At 32.0% G+C, this 24,770-nt stretch overlaps 1 protein-coding gene across 1 annotated transcript; it reads left to right on the top strand.

Annotated features, from left to right (window-relative positions):
• Window positions 1–14,725: 14,725 nt before the first annotated feature.
• On the top strand, window positions 14,726–17,600 carry LOC143552892 (trihelix transcription factor DF1-like). The gene is made up of 3 exons (XM_077043007.1): window positions 14,726–15,231; window positions 15,560–16,479; window positions 16,569–17,600. Exons 1-3 carry the CDS (start codon window positions 14,948–14,950, stop codon window positions 17,270–17,272), a joined length of 1,908 nt encoding a protein of 635 aa, XP_076899122.1. The 5' UTR covers window positions 14,726–14,947; the 3' UTR covers window positions 17,273–17,600.
• The last annotated feature ends 7,170 nt before the right edge of the window (window positions 17,601–24,770 follow it).

Raw genomic sequence — 24,770 nt, 5'->3', positions numbered from 1 at the left:
AAACTTTGTAATATACAGGTTTCTACCCGATATTCTAACCTTAGTATAAAGAAAAATGATGCTAAAGTAGTACTAAAATCAGCTACAAAAGAAAATGAAAACATATACTTATGAACTCCATAGATAACTTTGTATTAGTTGTAACATATATAATTATAATTACTTAAATACACATACACAAAGAGACATAATTAATTGACTTGATTTAGCTAAAGAAGACTATCACCATGAAATATGCAATATCCTCGAGGTAGTCTTGTGAATGTTTAGGTAACCATCTTAGTTTGCATAAGTATGAACAACCAATGTATTTACCCTAGGATCAATGTGAAGATATTGTTTAGGATTACCTTATAAGTTTTGGGTGAGGTTACTGTACAATAATTGTTTAACATACGATAGGTACACGAGACGTTCAAAGGCAAAAAACAGAAATGTTCAAAGGCAAAAATACTAAACGCTCAGCCAAAAACCTAAGACCCTCAAAAACGTTTTTTGTGAAGAAAAGTAAAAAAATTGATCGATTAACGATCCAAAACTGTTTATTTCGGTGAACAAATGATTAATTAGATATGTATTGACAATTTCAAGATCTTGTGATGTGATTTCATGGATCGATTTCATGAATATAAATATTTTTGTACCTAATGTACGTTAAATAATTATTGTATTATATATTTTCTCTATAAGTTATAACCGCAAAAGATAGCACACTTTAAGAGCATTGAGAAGATGCACATCTGGACCATACAATATTAAATTAATAAACTCTAGATACTAAAGGACACCAACAAGACTTTGATACAAAGTGAAGACAAAAAACATGAGTTTCAATAGCATGAAGTTTAGGTTTGGTATCAACATGGCTATGGCATGGCTTGCACAAATAGATATATGTCTGGTCAGTAAATATAAAACCCCCTAATAAAGAGTAAAAGTGCATCAAGAGCAGTTGTAGCAAACTCAAGACCGATAAAAGTTATTGACAAAGATAAAGACATCATGGATATAGCAAGAAGACTACAATAAACATAAAGTGATAAATAATTAGAGAATTCTCACTTCTTCTACTAACAAAACCGAAAGAGGAAATCTAAACGTTGATATCTTATGTTTAAGATCTAAAGAGAGTCGTTAGACAAAATACAAGGTGATGAAAAGAATGGTGAAGGGAACATGGATTTTATTTCACGTAAACCGATACTTTAGAGCATTCATAATTCGTTCTTAAAAATTTGTGACTGAGTTTATATGTTATAGGAAGCGGTTATGAGAGCATTATCAACTCATCCTCTAAATGGTTGTTTGATGATTTTGTAAATTATAGAATAGGATTTAAATGGGTGTTTTTTATAGTTACAATGTTTAATATTTTTAGTTGTAGTCTTAGATAGGTTGGAAATGATTTGATGCATACAGTCAACTCAATATGGCATGTTTCTTACACTTAGTTTTATATATTTTTTTTAACAGCAGTTAGCTTCATATATAAAAAATTTACTTAATTTCAACCTTTAACGTATTTATTTTATTTTTGGTTTGTGTCGTGTGTTTACACCAAGAGTCATCAATAACATGCTCAAAAAGATGTTCATGCAACCTTTTTGAGGGTGTTCTTCAACACGATTAGTAATCGTCAATTACAGCGGCAATTCTCCTCCCTCGATCTATTATGCACATCCTCACCATCCCTTGATCATGACTTGAGCTAGAATCTGCCAAATTACGGTGTACATGGGATTTATTGGGACCTAATTTTTTAAAAGTTTACTATGATGTTTCACTTGTTGAAAAATTTTGTTTTACTAAGTATAACTATATATCTTTTTAAAAATAGCAAAGAAATTCCCTAAACCATATTAAATTGTCTGTCTTTTGTTTTAATATATATATATATATATGACTGTTTCAAAACCATTATCAGTTCTTGGCTTCATTTAGTTGGTTCGACCACTAAGGAATTTAAGAATATTTATTCTTGGTTGGATCAAATTCATTTATCAAATAAGAGGAAATCGTTGGATTATTTTTACTATGTGGTAGGTTATTTGGAAGACTAGAAGTAAGACGATTTTTGAAGCGGACGACTTGAAGACAGAGCTTAAATTCGAGTTTAGTTTACATTTCTCGTTTCTTTGGATTGTAACTATGTCACACCACAACTTAGGGGCTAGAAGTGTGACTGACAGTTGGTGCATGTTTTGTAAATATATCAGAGTGTGATATTTATTTTTGCGAAAAACTTTTATATTAAAATATTAGTTTACATTGAAAATTTCTCGGGAGTTAAATACCAGAGTTTCGGTTTACATAATATCTTTCATTACAAGGATGTTAATTTAACAAAATCGAGTCATCTACGAGTCGCGATCGTCTATCTTCTTTATTATCTCCTAATATTTGTATAAGTTGCTTAATCTTAGTTACCAGAATTGTTTAGAAAATACATTAGCAATATGCTGTTGAAACGTTGACAAGATCTAAAAGAAATTAAATTTGTTAAACTACAAATATAGTTTTCTATGCAACTCAGCGAGGATATTTGATATGTTTTCCATGGGTTGTTAACGCCGCCCTACACACACAATTCAAGGCTTCCCCAAGAGTTGTGTCTGTTAAGTGCTTTTATTTTCTATTATGTATTGTAATGTTTTTAGAGATAACGTAATCTCATGTAAACATTTGACTGACTCCTTAAGACAAATTGTCTATTTGACTTGTAAGAGTAAAATATGTTCTAATTGTTAGTAAATTTTTAACATATTACCTGCTCTATTATGTTTGGTGACTCCTTCTGTAAAACCTTATGTTTATCATATGCTTAACCTATAACAAATGAATACCAGGGTCGTTTTTAAATCCAGTTCTAGACCACATTTATAAAGTTTGGTTTGGTTTATTGGTTTAAAACTTAATTTTAAGTAAAATATTAAACTTTATGTTGAGATGGACCGTATAGTATTGAGATGGTCCGTATGAACTAATCTTTGACCTTTGTTGTGATGGGGGTGTCAAATAGATTAGTCAGTCAATGAGACGGACCGTATAATTTTGAGACAATCCATATATGCCTTTGACAGGTTGTCTAATCTTTTGACTTTGATCCATATGAAAACAATTTTTGACGGACTGTATGAAGGTTAGACGGTTCGTCTAATCTTCTTCACATGCCCGTTTATATTAAAATCACTTTAAACATAATTGTGACATCCGTTCATGTATTTTAAGACCCTATACATAATTAAAACACCTAGTATGACTCATATATCATAAATTTACTGAGGTTTGAATGATATTATCTTGGATACTCGCTTAAATGTAATAACAAACTTAAACAAGTTTAGATGCACTATACTTTACTTCAAGCTTATTCAGAACCTATATACAACTTGTGATTGCTTCTAACACCTCTTGAATCTTTTGATTAGAGCTTCATGTCGCCTATAATACCGTACAAAGCTTTGAACTTGCTTAATATTTCAAGAACACCTTGCTTACTTGATTTTGAGTATGTTTGATGACTAACAGAAGTTGTCTGCATGGTATGGACGTTGCATGGAAGGTATTTAAAGGCCTAAAATATATACGAGTCAACCATCGCGAATGGACACGTTAGGGTCGTGTTTTGACAACTGATGCTGACAGGGGCGGTTACATGGACCGTCTAAAGATCAGACAATCCGTCTCAAAGCTAAATTGAGGGTTAAGATATGGCTTTAGACAACCCCTCACAAAATGGTAGGCAAGTGAGACGTTCTGGCTCAAATGAAAACTTAATATCCACTTATCCAAGTCATCTTTGATAAAGACCGTCTCATCTGTTAGACGGTCCGTCTAATCCGAGATTTTCTTAATTACATATTAGACCGTAGACTTTAAGTTTGGCTTAATGACTTTTTAACCCTTCAACTTTCAACGTTGGCAAAATTTGCACGAAATATATCAGGATGTTTCAAACTAGGAGTCTAGGAACGAAAAAACAAAAATAAGTTGGACTAAGTGGATCCAAAACCCTCTTATTTTCATGTAAGTTTATATTTTGGTTGCTTGGTTATCTTTTTCTAACCAGCTCCGTAAATTTATAAATTTTTGCTATTAAAGAGCAAACATTTATCAGTTCTATTATTTAATACAGGCTTCAACAATAGTCTAGTTTTGAAGGTATAACTTTCCAATGTTATATATAATTAAAATTACCACAACAGTCAACAAAATCAGAGAAAATATACGTGATCAAAGGGTAAAATTATTTTTATTAAACAGGAATTATAAATTATAACATTTAATAATTTATCTACCAAAAGTTATGATAATTCCTTTTTTAATTGCATACCTTATTTAACAAACATTTATTGAATAGTGAAACAACTACCTTTTTCTTAGTCGGCGGAAATTATATCAGCATGTATCGCGTGGTAGATCATGATTCCCGGTATTTTCAATATTATATATTGCATTATAATAGCGTTTTAATTTGCAACATAAACTCAATTTTAATTTTATGATTATAGTTTAATTTTGATAAGAATGTATATTAGAAATAGTAACATGACAAGTGTTCATAACTTAATATGATCAATTAAATAATAAATTACATTTAATGATTTAAGTGAATTCAGAATTTATTATTTCATTACAATTCATTTTTCTTAACTGTTTATGGATATAGTGTTTGTGAATACAATTGTTTAGTTGGTACAATATTGGCGTCATTTTACGATTAGTCTATTATACACGAAAACTTATCTTTTGCACATGCATGACGATACCCTCGGGTATATAAATGATATAGTTAGGCGTTGCCATTCAAATAAATTTACTAGTTTTGGTATGCAACTATTTATGTAACGTTAGGCGGTCTGTCACGTTATAAGCCTTATCTTGTACATTAAAATACATTAAAAAGTGTATTCGACTTTGTAAGAAAATATAAATGGAAATCATGATATTGGCAAGAGGAAAAGTATATGATTTATAGAAGGGTATAGTCATTTACTACTACTTTTATTTTATATATGTTATTATATGATAAAAGCTATATCTTTTAATACTCGCGACAAGAATAATTTTTTTTAATTAATATCAAAATAATATTTTCATAAAGTTTTATGAATTCTGAAGGTCAGCGTACTCCACTTCTGTCGATGATCATCTCAAGCATTGTTAATTTTTTCTTCTTTTGATAGGTAAATTTTTATTACTTTTCGGAACTTGAACCCATGATTTTTGGATGTTAAATATACTTTTTCTCCACATTATTAATTAACCTATATTATAATTAGTTATTCACCAATAAAAAGATGAAAATTTTATTTTGGAAGTAAATTTTATATTGAAAATAAAAATAAATGAAATGATTGAAATAAAAACTTGCATTATTAGGGAAGGTGGGCAGGAGATAAGATGGACGGCAAAGGGTAAAAATAAATGAGAAGCATGTTAGGGGTAACAATGTCAATTCGTATGAGTTTCTATTGTAAGGCAAACAATAACACCCACTGAAATCCAAAAAACAAAGCCCGAAAGCTACATGGGTCCCACTTTTAACTAAATTAAGCTGGACAGATTATACCTTCGTATTTTATTTTTTATAATTATTATTATTATTATTATTAGTATTATTAGTATTATTATTATTATTATTATTATTATTCCATCTTGTATATGAGCATTTTTCAATTCACCAACTAAAATTATGTGAGTGGATTTTGTAATTATTAAGTGAGATTGAAAGTGGTTGTAATTATTAATTATAAGATGTAGAGAGAAAATTCAGTGATTTTTTTGTAAATTTAAGGAAACTTTGTTTATCCATACTTTGTAAATTTAAGGAAACTTTGTAATTTTTGAAAAATGCCCATATTTATTTCGAGAGAGATTAGGGGTAGCGAGCATAGCAGACAAGATAAGAGAGTGGAGATTGAGATGGTTTGGACATGTGAAGAAAAGACAGACGACAAATCCTGTTAGATCCGTAGAAAACAGTACTATAGAGGGGAGGAGGGGTAGAGGACGACCTAAATTGACTTGGGATGAGAGGATTAGGCATGATTTGATAAACCTAAACCTCTCCGATGACATGGTTGAAGATAAGAATTGTTGGAGAAGTAAAATTAAAGTTAATGATTTTTAGGGAGAAATGAATACCTTATGGCTTATACTTAACTTATTTAGGTCACATACCATAATGGTATTTTCCTTACATATACTATTATTATTATTATTATTATTATTAGTTTTTATATAACTATTGAACTTTGATTTCCTCTGTTTTGTTTCATACATATGTACTTAGAGTTGAGGGTCTCTCTGGAAGCCACCTCTTTATCCCTATGGATAGTGGTACGGTGTGCCTACATCCCACCCTCCCCAGACCCTACTTATAACTTTGTTGTCGGTGGGACTTCACTGGGTATGATTGATTGACAGATATATTTCTAAGATTTGCTGAATTTGTTGTGAGTAGAAAAGAGAGAAAACTATAACGATAAATGTATAAAAAAATATTATTTAACTGAATATGAGAGATAAATGTATTCTTTTTTAATTTTATATAGATGGAGATGGGGGCGAGTTGGGAACACTCTAACACCCATCTTTTCCTAATTAATTTTTTACAACTACACAAAATGAATTTTCTACTTTTTTTTAATTAATTTTCAGTTACGCATTTACAATAATATATTTGTAAACGGATATTTAAGGTCTTGTAACACTCTTAGGTGCTGTTTGTTTTTAGAGGTAATATTTCTGCAATCTACAGATCATATCTGCAGACATCTGTAAAAAAAGAGTTACACCAAACCTCTGAAATTTGCAAGTAGACTGTTTGTTATTTAACATTCATAGACAGCTAAAATAAACTGACAGCGGTGGTGTACGAAAGGTGGCAGTGGGTGGTGGTTGTAGTGGACGATGGTAAGGGAGGTGGATGATGGTGGATGAGAGTGGTGGTGGTAACAGATGGTGGGTTGTGGTGGTGGTGGTGGTAGACGATGATGGTGTTGTTGGATGGTAGTGGTAGACGATGTTGGTAGGTGATGGAAAATGGTGGTGGCGGACAGTGGGTGGTGATGGACGTAGGAGGTAGATGGTGGACGACGGTGGTGGTGGTGGCAGCGAACGGTTGTGGTGGATGGTAGGTGGCAGATAGTAGGTGTTGGTAGGTGGTGGTATTTAACACTCTGCAGATCTTAGAAGATTTTAAAAGTGGATAAGCTAAGTCTGCACAAGAAGAATTCGCGCAGACGTTTTTTAATGAAATGTCTTCGAAAAAACAAACAATCTGTATATGGTAATGTTTACGCGGCACTAGAAAAAAAGTCTACGCGGATCTTTTCTAAAAAAACAAACACCTTGATCTTTAGTTTTTCTACAAGGAGTTAAAACTTTTCTAAATCCAATGGAATTTAATATACTTGGACTTTGAAAAATAAATTTAACTTTTCCATTGTGTTTTATTCATTAAAACTTGTTAAAAAGAATTAGATAAGAATTTAAAACTTAGAACTGTGACTCACGTACTTTCTAAATCCACTCCTAAATTACATATCAAAGCCCCACTTCTTGAAAAAGCAATACCATTAGGCTAACGTGCCTTGGGCATACTTGAAATTAGTTTCCTTAAATTTCATATATTATAACTAACTTAACTATAATCTTCGATCACACAACGTCGTCGCTTCCACCACCCCACCACATCACCAAGCTCCCTTACCACCACAATCTCTAAATTGTCATCACCACCACCCGCTTTCACTACCATTAAGGGGATCTATGATGCCACCCAACCACCTCCACCACACTCGGCCACCCAGCTAGTGGCCGCCCTCGTTGTCGCCATACGCCACCACCTTTGATGGTGTCGCTGGCGCCGACTGTGATGGTTGTGGCAGCAATTGATAGCATGCCCTCGACGATGGTCAACACGTTGGTGGTTGGTTTCGACGGTGATGTGGTTGTCTAGGCAGTGGGTTGGCGTTATCTAAGTAATTTGTAACTGTGTTTTTTTTCTCTAAGTGGTTGATAATTCTAATTTAATACTGGACATTGGTGTTGCTTTAAACGTGATTTAAGGTTCTATGAGTTACCATTCTAAAAAAAAGTCAGGTAACAATTTAAAAAACACTCCAAATGGTTGAGTTGATGTGCAAAAGACTTCATTTTAATTGGGGGGGGGGGGGGGTGTTAAGTCTCACATATGACAATAAAAAAAGGATTTTGAGTTCAGTTATGATTTTTTTCACCTACAGTGGATTTTCTTTTGATGATAATCTGAAGATAATCGGATGACTTAACGTTCCGTAAATGATTCAAAATTAGCCGGTTAAAAAATGAACTTTATAGTAAATAAATCCACTCAAGTACTACGTGTGCTTTTCTTCTTTCACTCATAATTGAGTGACCTAGTGAAAAAAATTATGAAGGTTGTTATTTAGTGAACTCTTCCACAGTCACATTCAATTTCAGGTTGAACTTGACAAAATAATAATCAAATATAAACCAAGTTGCATATGTGTTACTTTATGTCATTTCAAAATCTTACAATTTAGTGAAACAATATAAAATTAATTAATTGTTGATTAAAGTACAACATAAGTTTCACAAAAAAACTAAAAGAAATAATAAAAAAAGACACTCAAACTCCAGGCAACAAGTACTAATTGATAAAAAAGTAAGATTATACATCCGTATCGATTTCACTATCCGTAAATAAAATAACTCCAACTTATGTAATTCTTCTTAAAACATCTAACTATCTATATAATTGCCTACTATGAAATCCTATGTGTCGCTCTCAGGTTGTTCCCCTCATTCTTAGAGCCACCAGATTGTTTGATTTCAAATTGGAGGCTTCTCATGCATTTAATCCGAATTCATAGGTATGGGTCTCACCAAACCCGGATGACACTTAAACGGATTATAACATTTCATTTATTAGTGAAATAACCCCTTAATAATCAAAGAATAATTTTCACGGGTTATGGGTCTTACCAAACCATAATAGCCCTCAAATGGGTTATAAGATCTCATTTATTGGTAAACACTTTCATCATTAAACCCTAATTTAAGTTCTCTCCTTTACATGTTCTCCGTTGTTGGTCTATCATCTCCATCGCCGGTTAACTTCTGATACTACCCACCACCATCAACTATATCAACGCCTCCTTTTTCATTAGACAAATATTTGTGTTAATGTTTGTTCAATTAAAAATCAACATGCTCGTGTTCGTTTATGTTTGTTCGTTAAGAATCTTAAAAACCTACACATCTTAATTGAAAAACCCAAACGCAAAAAAAAATATAATAACAAACTAATATATATGTATTAAATTAAAACAAGATTACGCTAAAAAAATAAAATAAATAATCATAGAATAGCAAAACGATTAAAAACAAAAACTTAAACAAACTCCCGTAACACGGGAGGATCAAACTAGTTCTCAATATATTCTTCAACCACATCTCTATAATTACAATAACAAAAGATTATATTTCTCACTTATATTTAATTAAATAATATTTTTTTTTATATATTTGTCATTACAGCTCGCTTATCTACTTATAACCAATTCAAATATATTAAAACCAAATAGGGGCAAGCTTTGTTTCCATAAATTTACTTAATTAATACAAGATTTCTATAAAAAAGAAATCCATTTTTTTAAAAAAATAATAAATTGATTATAAGAAAATGTATATCTGAATGTTCAAAAAATATGAACAAGACCGTATTTTTAGAATTAAAAAAAACTTAACAGTTAAAAAAATCTTACAAACTCATATTAGAAAAATACATATTTTTGAAGTATTCGGTATTTAATAAAATGTATATCAAAATGTTCATAGAAAAAAACTAAATAAGACTGTGTTTCTAATTTTTTTTATAAAAAGTTAAAGAAAATAAGTTATTAAACAAAATTCAAATTTTATAAGAAATGAATTACTAGAAGAGAAAAAAGAAAAAGAAAATCAAATATTAAACAAACTGAAAGATGTCATGTGTAAAGGTTTTGGGTTGTGACCTACTTGAGCCAGCAACCCGAGTTGTGACTTGAAAATTTTTTATCCTTATTTTTTTTAATAACTTTGGATCACGGCCTCTCTAAGAGGTCACTAATAAACACAATATAAGATTATGTCTAATTATATGGGCTTCACACCCATGACTTCTTGGTATAATAGTATATTACATGCCTCACAAATAAAAGCTTATGGGTTCAGAGTGAAATTTTGCTATTGAAAAGAATTTATACGGGCCCCACCATTATTTATTCGCTTGTTTGGACATCTGAACGAGACCAAATGAACGCTCAATAAACGGGTTCCTTTAAGGGTGCCCGTAATAAGGCTTTTCCGGCCTTTCTTCCTTCTACACGTTTTCTTGATGACGGAGTTTGAACAAGTAGTGTATTCAAAATGACCGTTTGATATGGTCCTTGTGACCGTTAAACACTAATATACAAAATAGAAATCAACTATAAATACATCTAAACCTAAACTAATACTAAGAAATCATTAATCAAACCTATGTATATTCTCTTGTTTTTTTTTATTTGAAAACATACTTCAACAATTCTATTCATCTGATGAAGACGATACGATCGTTTGTATAGTTGGTGCTCAACTCAAACTTAAGCGACTACATCACGAAAGTTCACATACGGTCTTGGTCGACATTCAGAAAAATAGCAAAATTTTATTATAATTGTAGTAAATTAGGAGCAATTCATCACTACGAGAAGAGATTTGAGAAGTTCGACTTAGTCGACATTCAAAAAATATACTATGTACATGAATCCGTACATGGCTTTCCCGATATGCTCGAAAGCATCGATGTTACACATTTGGAGTGGTCAAACTGTCCCGCGAATTAACGAGGTCAACCTCAACGGAGTGACCATCCGCACGCAAAAGTTGTCAAACAATGACATCTTATAATCTTTGCAGTTAATTTTTTTATGGTATTTTGTCTCTGTGTTAAAAATAAATTTAGTAAGCTTTTTGGTTATTTTGGAGTTAAGATTAATACTATATACAATATTGAAATAAATAAAATTAGGGCTTCAAATACTATGGTAAAAAGTGTAATAAGTGGAATAGTTACATGGTAGGTTTTAGTTACGATTATTAAAATTAATATTTCTCATTATATATATTAAGTATAATATTAGTATTATACTGAAAATGGTTAAACGCGTTAAAACCGAATACCGTACAATTCAAAACATAAATTCCTTTTAGGGAACATTCTTATAATAGCCCATTTAAAGAATGTGTTTCCAAAATTATCCTCAGTAATTCAAGTTTCCAACTTTGTCCTTTTTTTATCTCGTCGCCGACGACATGATAGAGAACAGCGACGATGCGTTACTGAAACAAATAGGATAACGACACATGGCCTAGGTTGTCGACGATGCATTAGTGGATAACGCATCGCTGCTACCCTACGTTACGTATAACATAGGGTTGGCGATGCGTTATGTTGCTAACGTAGGGTAGCGGCGATGTGTTATGTTGCCGCTACCTTGTTATGACAACACAAGGGTTCCACGATGCGTTAGTGATAACGCATCGCCGCTACCCTACGTTAGCAACATAACGCATCGTCAACACAGATTCCGGCCACGTGTAGTTATCCTATTTGTTTCAGTAGCGCATCGTCGGTGTTCGCTATCATGTCGTCGGCGACGAGATAACAAATGGACAAAGTTGGAAACTTGAATTAGTGGAGATAAACTTGGAAACACATTCTATGAATGGGTCATTTTGAGAATTTTCCCTTCCATTTAAGGTCTTTATTTTAAGAGAACATAGTCTTGTTAGAGTATTGTTCACGTTTTGAACTTAAGAAATTACCTGGCTAGAGAATTACAGAAGAAAATGATGATAAGTTGCATAAATTCTTACAATGTGACTTTTTAAATCTTGTTCTATAAGTAGAACGAATAATCATTGTTGAGGCACACATAATTTACACTATGTTTATTTACATTTTATTATTATTATTATTATTATTATTATTATTATTATTATTATTATTCCGTTCAATGCATCTGAACCCTGTTGAAACATAGACACTTTTGTACGGGTTATCTTATCTTAGGTTATATGATGCAAGATGAATAATTTCCATTTATGGTATACCATTATTAACTTACAAAAACGGTAATTTTCTACAATTAATTCTTGTTATAATACATATCAATTCTTGCTTTTATATATTTTTTAGAGTTTAAATAATAACCATAATCAAATCTTGTAATACTTTTAAGCTGACAATAAACCGTGCCGTTAGTCTTTTTTGAATAGCAAAACCAAGTCGTTGAGAAATACATTCATATATCTTGGGATCGTAATAATTACAGCTTTTCAACGTATTGTTTGCATTTAAATCAACTCTCCCAAGATTTTTGAACGACAACAGCTCTTTCTTACGTTTTTTTAAAAATATTTACATAACAAAAACATGTATTTTATTATCTTTATTTTGATCATCAAATTGCTATAGTTTTATTTTAGTTCAAAATGATTAACATTTAGATTAAATTATTATGTGTGTATATATAATTTTGTATATTTATATTACCTATTAATCACGTGCTTTTATCATAATAGTTCTAAGGTATTTTTCATAAATATTAGTTGAGCTTTTAGTTCGAGACGTGAGTGGGAGGTTTAGCTGTATTAAAGTGTGACAAAAGTAGTTGAAGCCGTAATGTGCTAACTTTTATACATAAATTAAAAACTGATAAATATTATAAAATACATTTGGTTTTTTATTTTCTTGAAAAATTTTACAATATTAAAATAAGTTAAAAGTAAAATATTCCTTAAAAAGTAACGCGTTATACTTTGATCTATTCTTCATAAAAACCCGATAGACATGATATTTTTAAAACCTTTCTCCACGTTAATCTCTTTATTTGAGAAGGGTGCTTCATTTATAACTCGCTAAATGCACCAACAAGCAATATAGACAATCCTTTGATTTGAATCATTTTATTTATTGCTTCATCTTTTAAAATTGTCTTGTGTAACTCAATAATATATCTAACCAAGAAAGCAAATATTTGGGGAATTTTGCACAATCTACTAATATTTTGTTAAATCACGGGTTCGACATAAGAAGTGATATGTTGTCTTCAAAGCATCTCCTCAAAGCCGTCATGTTTGGACACCGATTTGAATATTTCTTTTACTCAAAGCAACAAGAATATGTATATAATCGTTTTGCGCACTCTATACAAATATATTACAATTTTGGGGGATCCAATTGTTCCACTTCATAACGAAAAGACTACTCGGATCGTACTCTAAGGAAATAAGTTTTTTTATCGAGCTAAACGAGGAACAATCCGAGAAGTGAATCCATATCCAAATCCAACTCATATATTTATTGTGTCGTTTTAGCATAAGACAAATTTGATATCATGTCTGTTTGTGTAGTGTTTCGTGCCTACCCGTTTAATATACATTTGTGTAAATGAAATAACGAATATTTTTATATTTGAGGTTATTTTAGTTATTTTGTTTCGTGTTTATCTCACATTTTTATCATAAAACTTGATTAAATATATTTATATTAAGATTAGAGGATTCAAATTTAAATAATCCAAGAATTGATATAGTTGGAAATAATGAATTAAAATTGTTGGAAATGACAATTTTTTTTTATAAACATGAACATAAAAAAAACTTTTAAACGGGCTAACAAGTTACAAAATTTCTTTAATGGGTCGTGTTTAGAATAATCCACATATTGATGTGGCATTTGTCACACCTTGTTAGGATTAAGTCTCAAGTTGTGTCAAAAATTACCGCCCATACTAAGTATGAGAAGCGTGAAAAAACACCACGAGGAGTCACATGGCCGAAGAGGTAGGTTACATGTGCCCAATTATAATGTGAGGCATCATTGTAATCGGTTCAAAAGTACCATTATAATGTTAAATGCGCTATTACAATAATTTTAGACAGCCATAAGTTTTCTTAAAATGTGTATGTACATTATTACATTTACTCGTGTATCGCGATTTATGTCTAAATATACGCCATAAATAAATGATACACGAATTTGATTTAAGTATTTGTGTTTTAAATTCATGTATTAAATAAAAATATTTTACATCTGTCTTTATTTAAATCAGATTTAAATGTGTATTTATTTTTTAAATTGAAGTAATTAATGATATTTGTAATATTAATTATGTCATGAAATTATGAAACTAGAAAATAATAACTAAAAATTATATCTGGATCATTTAGTGCTATCCCATATATAACACTTTGGGTAAATATTGACAATGAAATATTTGATTTTTGAGCTAGGCATTACGAGGTTGTCAGTTCAAGTCCTTAGCTCACCATGGTTTTAGTCCTTGTGTTACACTAAAGAGTTATGCTCTTATAGCCAAACCTGAAGCTTGCGTGGATCCGGTTAAAACAACATTGTCTAACTAGAGTGGAACAACGGGACTATCCAACTTAAAGAGTGTGATAAAAGATAACCTAACACACAAGAAAATATTCGTCGTAAACACAATAACTAAAAATCATATCTGGGCCATTTTACTGACAGATAAACAAACCAAAGTGACCCTTGTGGTGGTCTCTGAAACTTTTCTTAAATAATAATAATAATAATAGTAATAGTAATAATAATAATAATAATACCAAAAGATTCCCCCAGCTATTTCTATTTATTTTTAATTCATTTCTATCTTTACTGTCACCTTTTTTTCTCATTTTAATTTCATTTTTCCTTTTTTTGAGTGTGAGATTGACAGGCAGATCAGATCCCCACCGAAATAAATTAATAAATTCACCATACACCCAATCTTACATAAAACCCTCAAGAATTCACCATCTTCTTTGTTTTTATTTTTTTTATATATTATATTTCATCTCTAGTAATTTGCTTCTCTTTCAACAGTAGTAGTGTCTTATGATGCTGCAAGGAATTGTTTCCTCAAGCGGCGGCGCCGTCGCTGATTCAGCTCATCCGAGTGAAATTTTCAGCGCCGTCGCCGCCGCTGCTTCTTTCGCTGCTGACCTTAGCGGAGGATTCAGTGAAGATGAAAAAGGAAGAGTTGATGACGGCAGCCGTAATTCGGGTGGTAATCGTTGGCCAAGGCAAGAAACTCTTGCCTTGCTTAAAATCCGCTCCGATATGGATGTTGTCTTTCGTGACTCCAGTCTTAAAGGTCCATTATGGGATGAGGTTTCAAGGTAATAATAATAATAATAATAATATTAAATAATTCTTTGAAACCTTAAAACCTGAAACATGTTTTTCTTTCAGGTTTTCAGGTTTCAATGAAACCTTTGTAATCCGTTATGTTACAGATCTGTCTGTCATGTAATCCATTATTTAATAGTTGAAATTGGTTTTGAGAAATTTTGTCCGGATGTTTTTAGATTTTTCTAGTTATTACCTTTTCAAACTCCGGCCGGTTTCGAGTAAGTGGTCAGCTGGGATGGGATATATTAATAATAATAATAATGATAATATAAACTTATGTTAATGATATTATTTTATTATAATCTTGTTTATCAGGAAATTAGCTGAGCTTGGATATCATCGAAGTGCAAAAAAATGCAAAGAGAAATTTGAAAATGTTTATAAATACCACAAGAGAACTAAAGAAGGTAGGACATCAAAAGCTGACGGCAAAACCTACAGATTTTTTGATCAATTACAAGCTTTGGAAGGTACTCCGGTCACCGTCAGCCACCACCAGCAACCACCGGTGGTGTCGAAGCCACCGCAAGCTGTTTCGCCAATGGCGAGTACTCAGATTCAATCAATTCAGTCAATTATGTCGAATCCGAACCCAACGGGTGCGGTGACACCGGTTAATATGACGGTGTCGGTGTCGCACCCGAACAACGTGGATCCGATATCGGTGGCGGCACCCGCGGTGGCAATGCCGACACCGATGAATATTAATCATGTGGGGGGGGTTCCTTTTTTGCAGTTGAATATGTCGGCGTCGACGAATTCGAGCTCGTCGTCGACGTCTTCGGAGGATGAGCCGCCCGAGAGGAGGCGGAATCGGAAGCGGAAGTGGAAGGAGTTTTTTGGGAAGTTGATGAAGGAGGTGGTGGAGAAGCAAGAGGAGTTGCAATCGAAGTTTATCGATACGTTGGAGAGACGGGAGCGTGATCGAATGGCGAGAGAAGAGGCGTGGCGGATGCAAGAAATGGCGAAAATGAAACGAGAGCATGAGCTGCTCGTGCAAGAAAGACAGATGGTCGCCGCGAAAGACGCGGCGGTCATATCTTTCTTGCAGAAAATAATTGAACAGAATCCGAATATGGCTATTCCACAAATGTCAGCAATGCAATTACTTCATCAACAACAACAAAACCTCTCACCTGTACCCATACCGGCACCAGCACCAAAACTGACACCAACACCAACACCGCCACCACCACCACAAATACAACAACAACAACCGTCTACACCGATAACAGGTGCAATAATTTTACTTTATCATGGTCATAATCAATTCATATATTCACTATCATTAATTTTGTTTATTTTCTCTTACTACTCGTTGCAGTAAATTCTGCCGCTCCTGCTCCTGCTCCTACTCCTGCACCAACTACTGTACCTGTATCTGTACCTGCACTGCCACCGCCAGTGACGAAACCACTTGACAACGGCGGTGGTGGTGGTAGTAGCGGAGGCGATAACATATTACAACCGAGTCCTTCACGATGGCCGAAAGCCGAAATAAACGCGCTAATCAACCTTCGGACCACCCTCGACACCAAGTATCAAGAAAACTGTCAGAAAGGGCCGTTATGGGAGGAGATATCAGTTGCCATGAGGAAACTCGGGTACAACCGCAACGCGAAGCGGTGCAAAGAGAAGTGGGAAAACATCAACAAATACTACAAGAAAGTTAAAGAAAGCAGCAAGAAACGACCCGAAGACTCGAAAACCTGCCCGTATTTCCACCAGCTTGACGCGATATACCGTGAAAAAGCAGCTAGCAGTAGTAGTAATATTAGTAGTAATATTAACAGTATTATTAATATTACTACTAATAATAATCCTGGGTTTCCGGTCAAACCGGAAACCCAGATGACTCCTATTATGGCGCGGCCTGAGCAGCAGTGGCCGCTTCAGGCCGCAGTCCAAGAACACCAACAGTCTAAACAGACTCAAAACGACGACGATGACGACGAAGGGGAAGAAGAAGAAGGTGGTGACTATGAGATTGTTCCAAACAAGACATCATCAATGGCTGCAGTTGAATGATTGAAATATATAGCAAATGGAATCAAAGACTCTGCAAATGTGGGTCATGAGTTGCAGAAACTGTCCAGATGGTACTCGGGTCGGGTTGCTGGTTAAATATGGTAACTTGAAACAACAAACACATGGGGTGGGTAAGGGTGAGGGGGTGTAAGTGTAACATTGTAAGTTTTTTTTTAATATATTTACAGTAGTATATTGTGGTTTATTTTATGATTTATTTATTATTTGCAAGAAGAATAAAATAATGAGGGAGAGATAGAATGGACTAATCCAATAAAAAAGTAATTTGAAATTTTATATTTTTGTTGATGGGGTGTAAATTTGAGAAATACTTGTTTTAATTATCTTTTCTTTTTTTATATATATATAAAAAAGGCTTCAATTCTCTTTTTCTCTTTTATTTGTCACATTCTTTATTGTGCATTTATACTCTTTATTGTGTATTTATATTATACAGCATTATTCTCAACACTATGTTATAGAGTATAAACTTTCAATACATATGAAATATGAAAGTTGAAACTCTAGCACATTGAATCTGACCTATTTTTCATACATTAGAGTTAGAAGTTTAAAATACGTATAGTTTACGTTTTTTTATACGAATTTACAATTTGCTTATTGTATTTTACGTATAAAAGAAAGGCGGTGTACAAAATATTAAAATCGTATTAATTTATTTATTTATGTATTTCCGATAACTCAAAATGCATTGTTTTATTTTTTTCTCTTTCATTGTGTGATGCATGATACATATCCTCAAACTTATTACTTGACAACGTCACTAGATATTTTTAGAAAATTTATACTTAAAAATAGCAAAGTACATAGCTAAATAAATAAGTTTTATACATATAAATTTAGTATTATTCCTTGATAACATTATTTATATAAAGCTAAACATAAGCCTTGTCAATATAAATTGCATGCATGTTTAGTTAACATCATTAATATTGCACCCTAGTAATAAAAATAAAATGAGAAAATTAATAAATTATTTTAGAAGTAAATTCTTAATTTTTTTACAAATACGAAAATAAAAAATCATAAACATAGATTTATTTTTTTTTTTTTTGTAGAGAAAGAATCACACAATCAAAATAACACTTAATTAATACAATATATTAAATATAAAAGGAATATATTAACCACGAAAATTAAATATATATTTTTTGAAAAATAAATCCATAAAATAATTAGTTTGTACTATAAGTTGTTTTTGGTATTATGTTTAGTTATTTTTGCATGAATTTACCTTAGTTTGTACTTTTATCATCATATGTGGTTCACTATTCATATCACATGGAACCATTTTGCTAGGACGGGTCCAACAACAGTCACCGTATATCATTATTGTGGTTCATATGTCCATGATGCCTTTACAACTTACATGTAGTTATTGTAGAATTTATGCACCCATGTGGCTAGCTAGCTTTAACCATATACTATATATCATACTTTCTATTAAAAACATTTTGATACATCTATCTTCCTCTTAGATCATAATTTCAAAACCCTAGCTAAAGTTTTAGAATTTATACTTCCCAGTTCAGGATCTTTTTACAATGTACTTTTCGGCTCTGTTATGCAAGAAAAAGAAGGCGTTGCACGAGATAGTCATGACAACTTGTTACTGTATTTGAAAGACGAGAAACGATTCCATCTTCTCCGACAATAATTGGTCAGCCCTGGAGGAGGGGAGGAAAATTATAAAGGTGTAATTTTAGTTGGTTTAGATATAATTTTCTAATTGTCGATTGTTGATTAAGGCCTCTTGCGACTTACTAGTTTGTGCCGTTTTAATGAAAGTCACCGATCCAAAAAAAAAAAGAACATACACACAACCCTAACCCTAAATGTTACTCACCTTAATTGAGAAGGACAAGATTTGAAGTACAAAGTCAAATCATACAAATGATTTTGTTATTATTGATTGATATTCATAAGAGATGTTCTAGTACAATATTGTCATATGATCAAAGAGATCCAAAGGTTGTTTGAATAATGTGTGCAACTAATATATATATATATATATATATATATATATATATATATATATAACTGAATTCAATTAAGGTTGTTCCAGCCTACCATGCCCGATTCTAGTAGTCGAACTAAATGGCTTTCTCATCCCATTATTGTATTATTATTGTATTCATAGATAATTCCTTTCCAACCCGTAATAAATTTTCATATATTTTCAAATTAAATTCGGTAATAAAATCATATATTCTACTATTGTTTGATCTAATATACTTTTAATACAAGAAATTAAGAGAGATACATGCATGTGTGGAGATGAGTTATTGTACAAAACATCATAGTGTATGGAGTGTAGTAACTAGTAACTTACCAGATGTGACATGTATAATTTTGCGATGCGCATACTTGTCAATATAACTTTCACATTATAATCAAACATGACATGTTTATATTCGTGTATCGGTTTTGTACAATAATACACGATCATGTATTGTTTATACACTATTGTATATATGATAGCATGATTTTATATTTTATAACAAACAGTAAATCAATGTTTTTTTATGAAAACGGCATTTTTTTTAATTATAAACAAATTTTTTTATATAGAAATACCCTATTTAAATTAAAGATATTAATATTACCAATTCTATTATATAACTTTAAAATATCCACATATATAATTTTTATATATATGTTAGATTTTTGTCTATTTTAATTAAGTATATAAAATTCTTTTCTTTTTATCATTTCATGCATTACCAACTAATTTTTATTTAAGAATTTTTCACATTTATGATATTAACTATAAAGTAATAAGATCACTGTATCGTTGATACATATTACCAACATTTTGTAGGAAACTATCACTTTGTATTTTGATCTTTATTCTATTAATCTGTTGGCTATATTCCGGTGTAAGCTTAAACAAACTAATAATATATAATTAGGCACAAAACTATATATAGTATATATTATTTAACATCATGTGTTATGCTCTAGTTGTTACAAAGACAACCACGCCGTCTCGTGGGTAAGCTAAATAATGTAAATGCTTTAGGCCTTTAAGTTTACAGGGTCTCCATCTTAAATAAAAGTTATGTATTATAAGATTTTGAAAGTATAATTCTTTTAGAATTAGTAACTCAATGATGATCCACAAGTTAAGAATTATTGCTTAATATCCATTATCACGGCATATCATTCATATTCTATAATTCCCGTATACTCTCTAGCGTTATACGCATAAAGAAAAGAAAATAAAAAGGCCTCAACATTTTAGTTAGTTTTAGGCCTTCGGGGACATTGAGCCGGTACTAATGACGACTAGATATAAAATATAGGATGATTTTTCCTATTCAACTTTTATTAAAACTGTTACCTCAACCAAATCCATGACTAACTTATTACTTATTAGAAAAGTTTTAGTATGAACTATCAACTTAATTAATATTTAGCATTTACACGTGATACGTGTGGTACTATATCTTATAACGCTCATATATGTTTACACCTAATTTATATTAAAAAATATCAACCTATACAAAAACAAAATAAATCGTTGAACATTAATTACTCAAAATAATAAATAGAGATATAATGATAGCAACATCTCAGCCATATAATTATATAATCAAGACATAACTTATAAGCATGTAAGACCTCGTTGAGGATGTATGTATGTATGTATGTATTCCCACGGTACAAAAACATTTGCATTTGACCCAATTAATATTATGTACAAATATGTAAAAACATATAAAACACTTGACCCTATATAAGGTATACAAATGTGTATTTAGATGTACTATAAAAGCTAGTCGAAATATACTTAACCATCGTAATTTGAAGATGAGATTCTTATACATATCTCACACTAGATGTGACCTAAAACATAGGGAGAGTTGTCTATTAATACCCGCAAATTGATGGCAAGATAAACATGTCAACACGTACACACCCTTCGATCATAAGAAGCTAACTCATTCCGTAACAAATTAAGTGTATTATCAATTTTGACATGTTTGGTGTGTTGTTGAGTTGGGTTAAAGGTTAAGTAATTATATTGACACTCAAATTACTACAAAAACATGGGCACGAGTAAACGGATAATCCATGTCTAAAAATAAATCGCAAAGCTAAGTTATGTCAACCACAACATTGTCGATGCCCTTATACTCATCTTCAACACTAGAATTAGATACGTCATGTTGACATTAGAAGAAGACCCTAAAAAGATTATTATCTACAACGAAACCATATAGTCAATGGCATGTCGCCATACATCTTTCATATTCGACATTATAAGTATAAGAGGTGAAGTGATCTATCGAGTATTAACACTAAACCAATGCCAATGGAACACCCCGCTCTAGCAAACACACTCATTGCCAACGTAACTTTTTTAATGAAAAATTGTTAGAAATTGGATTTTCCAACAAATTTCCTACAAATTAAGTTGTAGAAAAACATCTCTTTTTCTACTAGTAGTGTTGGCTATGGTCAAAGACGCGGACCTCCGCACTGTCAATTACGTAGAACCGGTGGACACTATGCAAACATGTGTCCATACTTGGCCAATTGTGCCCAATGGCTTATTTTTTTGTAAACTTAGAACAAGCCTTTCATGTCGGTTGCAAGTCAAGTGATTCAGCGCGGGTTGGTTGTAGATTCGGTAGCTACAACTCACATGGATTCTTCCTCAAATCATTTTGATTATTTGGCTCAATACTATGGCAATAACAAGGTGTATGGTAATGGTAATGTTTCTATTTCACGTGTTGGCATAACCTTAGTCTCTCCAAATTTGGCTTTGAATGATGTACTTATTGTCCCTCATTTCACAAAGAACTTTATTATTTATTAGTTTAAATGACTACTTGATTCATGTTTTATTTACCTGAACATATTTTGGTATATGGATCCGGGCACCTAAAAAGTTCTAGCAAAAGAGACACATGAAGACGACCTTTGCATTTTCAGTTCACGGCTTCAAGCAAACATGACTTCCACCGCTTCAACGTTAAAAGCATCTTTTGAAATTTGACATGATAGACTAGTACTTGTTACCATTGATTTTATTTTGTATTTCAAGAAACATGAATATATAGTTGTACTTCTCTTTACCCAAACTGATTTTTGTTCACCCTATCAACACTCGAAACAACATCGAGTACCTTTTGACTTCAATGTAGACGATCTTTACATGTTTTTAATCTGTTGCATTTTGACCTACGGAGACTGACTCCTATTGTTTATATGGGTTGTTATTGTTTTTATAGTATGTTTATCAGTGATTTCTGACTATTTACTTAGTTCTTACGCGCCATTAAGCTGATATACTTAACCTTAAAAATGTCATTGTACTATTATTGGTTCTAAGTCTGCGTGAAATACTTAGGTTGATTATGGTGTTCAAAATAGGATATTCGAACTTCGGATATCTGAACCATGCTGATAGTGGTTTTCATTATCCGAATCTGAATCCGAATTTTCAGATATCCGATCGAATAGTGAATTGGATATCCAAAAATTTGAAAAAAGAACTTTTAGAAATAAACTTCAACAATGACGAGTAACGAGTGACGAGGCTGTGGTGATCGGTGAGTCGGTGATGGCGAATGAGGGTTGTGGTGATGAATGATGATTGTTGAGAGTGTGAGATGAGTAGATGACGGCTAACGAGGAGGTGGAGGCGAAGCTGATGGCTGCGAGTTGCTATGGTGAGTGGTGATGATGAGAAATTAGGGTTTGGTCTTTGAGATTTTGTAAAACCGGAAGAAAAATAAAGAGCAGACATAGAATGAATTGGAGGCTGGGAGGGATGACGAGTTATAAAAATAAGAAATTAGGGTTTGATAAGTCTGTAGTTTTATATAAAATAAAATTAAGAAATATTAAATTTAATATGTCGTATAGTTCGGAAATCCGAACTATCTGAAATTTCTCAGAATTACTATCCGGATCCGAATTTCGGATATTTCGAATTTTGATTATTCTGAACACCCCTAAGAATGATAACAATGAAATTCGGATAAATTTACTTTTTTTAACCTTTTATTTTGCTTTAAGTCATCAAAAATTGAGTAAATTATTGATTTTTTATATAGTAATGTTATTACAAAAGGCATTATCATTAATTAGAATACAATAATTTTTTATAGTAACATAATATTATAAATATTTAAAAGAAATAAAAATTAGAAAAGGAAAGACAAAGAGGGAGAAAAAATAAAGGAAAAGTACGAGGAAAAAGTAAAAGAGACAACACAACTAGTGTCTATAGATGTAACTCTTCATATATATATATATACCCAATAAATATGTATTTTATCAACATCTTTAGAAGAAGCAACTTCCTACTCTACCATTACCTATTGCCCATGTATTTATTTCTTTATGTAAAGTAATATTATATTTGAACTTTTATTTATTATGAAATATCAACTTTGGAGTAAAATAACAAAGTACTTTCAATCTTTGCATTAGTTATGTTTATAGACAAAATAAATTGAAAAATTATCATTTTACCTAAAAAATGTTCTGACTTGTCTTTGCCACGGCTTTTGTAGAATGCATTTATCAAGATTTAGAATAAACCAAATGTTTAATGTTTTCAAACACCAACAAGAATAAATATATAAAATATATTTTCACAATTTTTACATTTATATAATGTAAAATATTGGTAAATGAAGCCATCAACTCAATGTATCTATAAATTGGATGTAACTTAATGGTAGAGTACTCACTTTACTAGTGAGAGATAGAGGGTTCAAACGTTACTATCTCCAATTTATATGAGAGATATGAGGGACGACCCTGGCTTACCAGTGTCCGAGTCCTGATCTCACCCGGTTTTACCGGCTCCGCGCTGTCATGCCATTTGACGGGTGTAGGGGTCGGGTTTTATCTGGTGAATCTCTCAATAGGTGGACCGCTAGGGGCTCCATCCGTCCGACTAGTGGCCGGCTCGGGCTACCTTTAGCCATTGAGGACCACGTACGTAGTACCCGGCGTTACTTAATTGGTCGTTAAAAAAAAACAACTCAATGTATCTATCAAGATTTAGACTTTGATTCATGTCTAAAATTTTGAAATATATTGTAAGTGGTTTGTAATAATTGGAGTTTAGATTTAAACACATGTGATGGGGTAGCATATTGAGTGGGGCATGGTCCACTTACCAATGTATTCCTTCTTTCTGACTCTCATATTCATAACCCATGGAATCATTTTATAATTACTCACACCTTAAAGACGACATTTATTGCAAACTTAATGCAAAGTAAATATTAACTTCATATTTTCCCATGCCCATTTCCCACCCCATCTTCACAAAATAATATCATACTTTAAATATAGAGTAACTAGAACTAAAGTTTTTTTTGTTTTGTTCTCTTCTCTTCTCTTCTCTTCTCTTGGTATTGCCTATATATATATATATATATTTGTAATTGTCAATGAGCTTATGTTAAAATGATAAGAAAGAGACCTTGTTATTATCATGTGACAC

This window comes from Bidens hawaiensis, unplaced genomic scaffold (assembly GCF_021521415.1).
Source record: "Bidens hawaiensis isolate Kalapana, Puna unplaced genomic scaffold, B.hawaiensis_p1.1 tig00017043_1, whole genome shotgun sequence".
Lineage (NCBI taxonomy): Eukaryota > Viridiplantae > Streptophyta > Magnoliopsida > Asterales > Asteraceae > Bidens > Bidens hawaiensis.
The sequence above is the reverse complement of the archived record's forward strand: the minus strand, read 5'-3'. Positions and strand labels throughout refer to the sequence as shown.

Bases quoted from the DNA above. Each gene is read 5' to 3' on its own strand.
- LOC143552892 (XM_077043007.1), top strand. From the start codon at position 14,948: ATGATGCTGCAAGGAATTGTTTCCTCAAGCGGCGGCGCCGTCGCTGAT. The intron at 15,232-15,559 runs GTAATAATAATA...CTTGTTTATCAG, and splicing joins TTATGGGATGAGGTTTCAAG to GAAATTAGCTGAGCTTGGAT. The intron at 16,480-16,568 runs GTGCAATAATTT...TACTCGTTGCAG, and splicing joins ACCGTCTACACCGATAACAG to TAAATTCTGCCGCTCCTGCT.